General features: G+C 35.6%; 1 protein-coding gene across 2 annotated transcripts in view; it reads left to right on the forward strand.

Annotated features, from left to right (window-relative positions):
- mgab (MAX dimerization protein MGA b) overlaps positions 1-4,764 on the forward strand; it is a 37,399-nt gene extending 32,635 nt beyond the window's left edge. For both annotated transcript variants that reach the window (XM_016507312.1, XM_016507313.1), the window contains exons 18-23: positions 786-880; positions 958-991; positions 1,153-1,350; positions 1,430-1,550; positions 2,305-2,388; positions 4,019-4,764. In XM_016507312.1, the coding sequence (XP_016362798.1) occupies positions 786-880; positions 958-991; positions 1,153-1,350; positions 1,430-1,550; positions 2,305-2,388; positions 4,019-4,071 (585 nt within the window). In that variant the 3' untranslated portion in view covers positions 4,072-4,764. The remainder of the gene's footprint in view (positions 1-785; positions 881-957; positions 992-1,152; positions 1,351-1,429; positions 1,551-2,304; positions 2,389-4,018) is intronic.
- The last annotated feature ends 2,302 nt before the right edge of the window (positions 4,765-7,066 follow it).

Genomic DNA, 7,066 nt, shown 5'->3' on the forward strand with positions numbered 1-7,066 from the left:
AATTAAAACTTTTATTCAGCAAGGATGTGTTAAATTGATAAGAAGTGATAGCAAAGATTTATATTGCTAGAAAAGATTTATATTTAGAATAAATGCTGTTCTTTTTAACTTTTTATTCATCAAAGAATCCTGAACAAAGTATCGCAGTTTCCAAAAAAATATTGTGCAGCACAACTGATAATAATTCTAATAATAAATCAGCATATTATAATGATTTCTGAAGATCATGTGACGCTTTATACTGGAGTAATGATGATGGAAATACAGCTGCGCATCACAGAAATACATTATATTTTAAAGGATATTAAAATAGAAACCATTATTTTATATTGTAATAACATTTTGCAAGATTACTGTTTTTTTCTGTATTTTTGATCAAATAAATGCAGCCTTGATGAGCAGAAGAGACTTCTTTAAAAACATTACAAGTCTTACTGATCCCACACTTTTGAGCGCTAGTGTAGGTTTGAATAAATCTGTCATGAGAAGAAGTCATGACATCCACTGATATCATAACTTCAGTAACATATAAAAACAATTCTATCATTAAAAACTTATAATGCATTTTTATTATAAAAACTGCCTTAGGTGCAATTGCACATTGTAATATTATGATTAACTGAATGCATATTTATTCAAATGAATCAAATTGAGATGTGAATCTAAATCAAATCATGAAACTAGTCTCAATCCCCAGCCCTAATATCACCCTTTAATCGAATCGTCCTGAAGAAGAAAGTCCGTTTGAATCACTATTCTCAGATTGTGCTGTGTTTCGATGCTAGAATGATTGGTACAGTGAGGAGGAGGTGGACATTGTGACGTATGAGGAGTACGATGAGAAGATGAACATCAGCCTCTTAAGAGCCAAGGCGAGACGGTGAGTCCTGAGCTGAAAGCATCTCAGATTCACACTGAAACGCTGCTTTATTCAGTAAACATCTCTCCTCTCTGCAGGAGAACACAGCAAGCAGCTCAGAGTCAATGGCTTGTAAGTCTCTGTTCTTTCTTTACCTCCGTCGAGTTTGTTTTGCTCACTGAAGTATTATGAGGTGAAAAGCAAAAATAATGTGCAAAAACAATTGATTCACTAGATACAGCATATTTAACCTGTTGTGTTCAGTGAAAACCTGATCGTCATGTTTTTTGCAGCTGAAATGTAAATCAGCGGCCCATCATGCAGTGCGGCTGATGTCTGATCTGCCGCTGTATAAGCGAACGTGGTGTCTGAACCGAACGCTGAGAGAACGGAAGCAGCTCGCTGAACTACAGCAGAGTTTGGACTCGCTGAAGAGGATGCTGGGTGTTGAAGAAGACGTCATGATGAGCACTCAAGACCTGCTCCGAGAGGTGCGGCTAAACCCACTGCTTCTCCTCAGATCTCTGCAGGACACTTCAGCTTCATTGACATGTTCCTGCTCTGTCTCAGGCTCGTCAGATGATCGGAGCTCTTGAGGAGCACAGCACATCTCTGATGGCCAAGAAACGGGCCTTGATTCGGCAGCATTCTCATTATCAGACTCTGATCTCACAGCGCTCTGGTGCAGACGGTAAATCATGACCGTTACACACCATACGTGTGTCTGTGTGTGTGTGTGTGAGTGTGAGAGTGAGAGAGAGTGTGTGTGTGTATGTAGGGATCTTAACCCTGACATGTGAAAATAATAGTAAGAAAAATCCAATATTTTGAAATGGAAATTAGTTTATTGAACCTATAGACAAAATATTAAAAAAAAATATATCATAAAAACTGCATATGTGTTTTTTTGTCGAGCATCAGGGTTTTGTGGCTCATATATGTAGTCTGATATAGTAAGAATATGGAGAAAAAAACAGCTCAATTTGCTCAAAGTGAACAAAAATATGAATTTGCTGCAGATGCTAATATTTCTATGATGAAATTCTGCTGCTTTTAATGTAAATCAATGAGTAACAGTACAGCAGATACTGACATAAAACAGTGAAAGTAAAGCTTCTGGAAACAAACGCTCCTCAAAAGATCCTGAGGATCAGATTTGAGACTCTAAAACATGACTGATGGAGAATCAAGTAAAGCTGAGCTGCTTCAGTCCAGTAAGTGTTCATCTGGAGATATTACTGCAGTTATTCTGACGCTTACTTGATAAAACAGATTTGACACGAGAAGCTTGAGCTGAAGCTGGACGTTTGTACAGTTACACTAAAAGAGCTGTGACTGGATAAAACACTCTAAACTATCAATCAGACGACAGAAGACATGAGGAGATGGAGTGTGATACAGCAGCTTTATAGGGTTGAACTAACGTGTTTTTATGACTCTTCCAGTGACAGGAACAGAATTACAACAGAAAACAGCAGCTCCTTCATTACCCAGAAGCCCTTCAGAGACGCGTGCACACAGTCAGTCAGGTGAGCTCATGATGAATCGAGCGTTTCCAGTGTGAACGACACTAACAGGAGCGGATGAGGCTTGTGCTACAGACATAGTGACCCACAAGTCCTTAAAAAGACTCACATTTTAAGGCCATAAAATGTTAAATTGTACAAGAAAGTCTTAATTATGATTTCAGGAGGTCTTAAATTTGGGGATGGAAAGACCAGAATTGCGAAATGGCTGAATGTGATGAATAAACTTCAAAAGGCTATGATTTCATTGAATAAACATAAGCGAAGTCCGATGTTTACTGCTGTTACCGTTGAAACCACTATGTTTCTGCCGTTCCGAAAGCGCCTCCTGCTGGCAGATAATGAATGTGCATTTTCAATAGACTGTTTCCACACCAACAGCATAAACAAACGTTACTGCGCATGCACGCTTTTGTGGCCCAAACGTAACTTCTGGTAGACTTCTGCAAAGAATCAGTAACGGCAGCAAAGTTCCTCTAGAGTAGATTACTTCTGATAAGCAAAATATGTTTGCTGCATATATCAGACGGGCTTATTAAAAATGCAAATTCACTCTCTGCCAGCAGGAGGTGCTTTTAGAGCGGCAGAGATCGAGGTTTCCCCGGTAACAGCTGTACACACTTTGGGCCATGCGCATGCGACCGATGAAACCGTCTATAAGCCCGTCTGCTGTTTTTGTTCAGACCAATGTGAGAATCGACCCATGTTTTTACCCTGCAAACACGCAGAGCTGTAAATGTGAACTGGTGGATCAATGAGACGATAATGCATTATAAAAATCTAAACAGTAAAATGTATTTATATTAGGGCTGTCAAACGATTAATCGCGATTAATCGCATCCAAAATACAAGTTTTTGTTTACATACTATGTGTGTGCACTGTGTATATTTATTATGTATGTATAAATACACACACATGCATGTATATATGTTATGTTAAAAATATGTTATGTTTATATATTAAATATATTTGTATATACGTAAATTTAATTATATGAATATAAATATATACATCTAAATATAAACTAAATGAGTGTGTATTTATATATACATAATAAATATACACACTACACACACACATATTATGTAAACAAAAACTTTTATTTTGGATGCGATTAATTGCAATTATTTGTTGCCCAGAACTAAATTTTTAATATATTTGAAACTTTTTTATTTATTTTTAAAATATTGAGGCTTAAAGCTAACTGAAATAAGAACACTAATACCACATAAATACAAACATAAAACAACTAAGTTAGGATGTAAAAATACTAAAATCGTTTGACAGCACTAATTTATATGCTATTTAATTAATAGTAATTTATTGATAATAATTGTTTAAATTAATATAATTAATACTTTTGACTCCATCCATTTTCTTAAAAACGGTTTAATGGCTGAAATGTGAAGTGTATCATATTATAAAACTTTTTGTTTGTGAAAACTTGTATCTGAACTGTAAATCATGCTTTTTACATGCTTTAATATGTTACTATAGAGTATAGACATTGCCCTACACCGCTCATATGGTATTACATTTATTTGTGCAGGTCTTAAAAAGTCTTGAATTTGAGCTTCAGAAAGCCTGAAATACAGCTGCCATCATTTAATATGAGATCTGTTTGGTGTTTAGTGCTGAAGAGACGTTTGCCCAGCGTAATCCTGCAGTCCTTCACCAAGATTTAGCCTGAGACGAGTGTGGTGATCCAGAGGAGGAGGAGGAGGAGGAGGAGAAGATCTTCATCAGTCCGAGAGAGGAGGAAATGAGACGTGAACCTGTGAACACAAACACATCATCTGCAGGTGTGCTGCTTCACCTCATCAATACCACAGTAAACATGAGAGTATGCAGGGTATTCTGGAGTCATTAATATCTCCAGCTGAATCATGTGGATGGAGCAATACTTTCATTTTCTGCTAATGATGGATAGAACTGGCCGTTTTTCACATTTATAGCATAAGCTTGTACAATCTTTGTAAAAAGCCATTGTGAATCAATATTTCTCAGGATATTACTTGATGATGAGCTCATTAACCCACATATTTCTATGGCTTCTTGTTTAATACTAAACATGTTTTGCTCAGTTCATGGATTATGTGTTCCTTTTGTTAGAATAGATTTATTTTTGTGATTTATGCATCATTATGGATGGTTGATGAGGCCTGTGTTAGTTTTCTGTCATTTATAATCACTGATTAATCTCCCAGAGATCTGAACTTATCGCTCAGGCTGGAAAATAACTCATAACCAGATGGATCTTAATGCATTCATTCGGCAAAGTTTGTAAATTATGTGGATTTTCCCTCTTTATCAGATTGAAATGGCCTCAGAATTGAGTTGATATTATGGCCTTGTGCATAAATAAAATGTAAATCCATGTAAATGTTGTGGTTGTTTTGCTGTCTTGCTTTTATAAATGTAGTAACACTTTTTAATGGAAGTTCAACATGAAACATACTGACAGAAAATGATCTCAGCAAGTAAAATCGGGCATGAAAACAAAAATGTCTCATTTTTAACAAAAACTGCAGTTTTGATTTGATTAAATAGACATTTTAAAAATAGTGTGCATTCATGACACATTAGTGTTTATTAAGTCAAGTCACCTTTATTTATATAGCGCTTGTAACTAGGGCTGTGTATCACCAGCAAAGTCACGATACGATACGTATCACGATACAGGACTGCACTGAATTTCATTTCAGCAGAATTTAGTAAAACAGCTGTTTATTAAACACTATAGTGCCATTTCTAACTATTGGCAGAGCAGGCAGCTGACCTCTGCATTATGAAGGGCCTCCATAACTGTACCACAGTACAGTATAGGTAATGGCATATGTTTCATGTTTACATTGTGCACTCCCCACCAGGTACAATATTCTGATTGTTTGCATCTTGTTTTTAAGCCCATAAATAATAATGTACTCGTTCTAATACATTTATATTGTAATGTACTCATAATAATATATTTAAAAACTCATCTTTACATTGCTGTTAGGTTATCATTGCACAAATTAACACAATTTCTACATTTAAAAAAATAACAATTTGAAGAGTTCTAAACTAATGTGCTGTCTTCACTGTATCTCACGCACACACGATTTTAGTCACACAGATCACGTTGCGCGCGCGCACAAACGTTTTAGCGCTGCCCCGTAGTTTTATCAATAAAATAGCTTAATCGCTCAAGAGCTACATTATCTTTCTCAACAAGGAGCTGGTAGCATCATTGTTTCTCACACATTGTTTCTCTATTAACATCAACATTGTTTTGTTAATAGAGAAACGCGGCAAAACGGTGGTAATTCATACATACACAGCCTCTCTCTCTCTCTCTTTGTTTTAAATTCATCATGTCCTTTTTAAGCAAAGGAAAAAGGACATGATGTCCTTCTCTCTTCTCTCTTCTCTCCGTCTCTCTCTCTCTCTCTCTCTGTGTGTGTCTAATTTAAAAGCAGCCCAATTCTAGTTTAGTTTAGTTACCCGTTAGAAAACGCTTAATGTTCGGGCTGTGAATCTTTGGGTAAACAGCGAATCAATTCGTGATTCAAGATTCATAGGGTTTCGATTCGATTCAAAACGATTTTTGCTAATTCAGAACGATTCACAATAAAATTCGATGCGGTTTGATTCTGCATTCTTTAAGTGCATTCACAGGATTATTTAAATGCTTCTAAATTCTTTAAATGTCGGGGCAAATTCCTTTCTGGAGTCAGAGACTGAGGGCAAAGAAAAACACTTATCCATTGTTAGATGTTAGTTTAATGATGCTATGGCATGGCATATGTAGAAATTTACCCTAGTAAAACGTAATATATTTACAAATAATAATTAAACTTTATTTGGAGTACTACTTATGCACATTTCTTAATATTAAGCCTAAGTTGTGTTTTAATGTCACTATTAATGAGGACTGTATGGTCTTTAAATGCAATATACTTAAAGTGTACCTGAAGTATACTTGCAGTAGTTCCACTTTAGCACAATACTTCAGCACTACTTCCAGTTTAGCACACTTTAGACCAGGTTAGTATAGGCTACTAGAAGTAGAGATGTGAGTAAAGGATGACAGAATTATCATTTTTGGGCGAACTGTCCCTTTAAATCACCGCGACATTTTATTTGCAAGGTTTGGTTGGTTGTCCTTCCTCCAGCTCTTAGTTACTTGTTTCGCTCCGGCTTGAAGAAGACCGAAATGTTGCAAATAAAAATTAGTCATCATGCGAGTTTGATTAGTGTGTGAGACATTTTTTTATATTGGACTTTTACAGATGATTTGGATGCGCAAGGGACTATTTTTTCTGTCATTTCTGAAAAGCACACATAAATAAATTAAAAAAAAAATGCTGATTTGCTGCTCAGGGAACATTTCTGATTATTATCAATGTTGAAAACAGTTGTGCTGCACAATATTTATGTGGAAACTGATCAATTTTTTATTTTTCAGGAATCACATAAATAGAAAGTTCAGAAGAACAGCATTTATTTAAAATAGAAATCTACTGTAACATTATAAATGTCTTTACTGGCATTTTTGCTTAATTTAATGCATCCTTGATGCACAAAATGTTTTCAACCTAAAACTCTTTTCAGTTTTAAAACTCTTCAAAATTCAGCTTTCATCACAGCAATCAATTATATTTGAACAGATATTCACATTTTGACCATTAGTGTATATCT

Source organism: Sinocyclocheilus anshuiensis, unplaced genomic scaffold (assembly GCF_001515605.1).
Source record: "Sinocyclocheilus anshuiensis isolate Anshui unplaced genomic scaffold, SAMN03320099.WGS_v1.1 scaffold1115, whole genome shotgun sequence".
Taxonomy (NCBI): Eukaryota; Metazoa; Chordata; class Actinopteri; order Cypriniformes; family Cyprinidae; genus Sinocyclocheilus; species Sinocyclocheilus anshuiensis.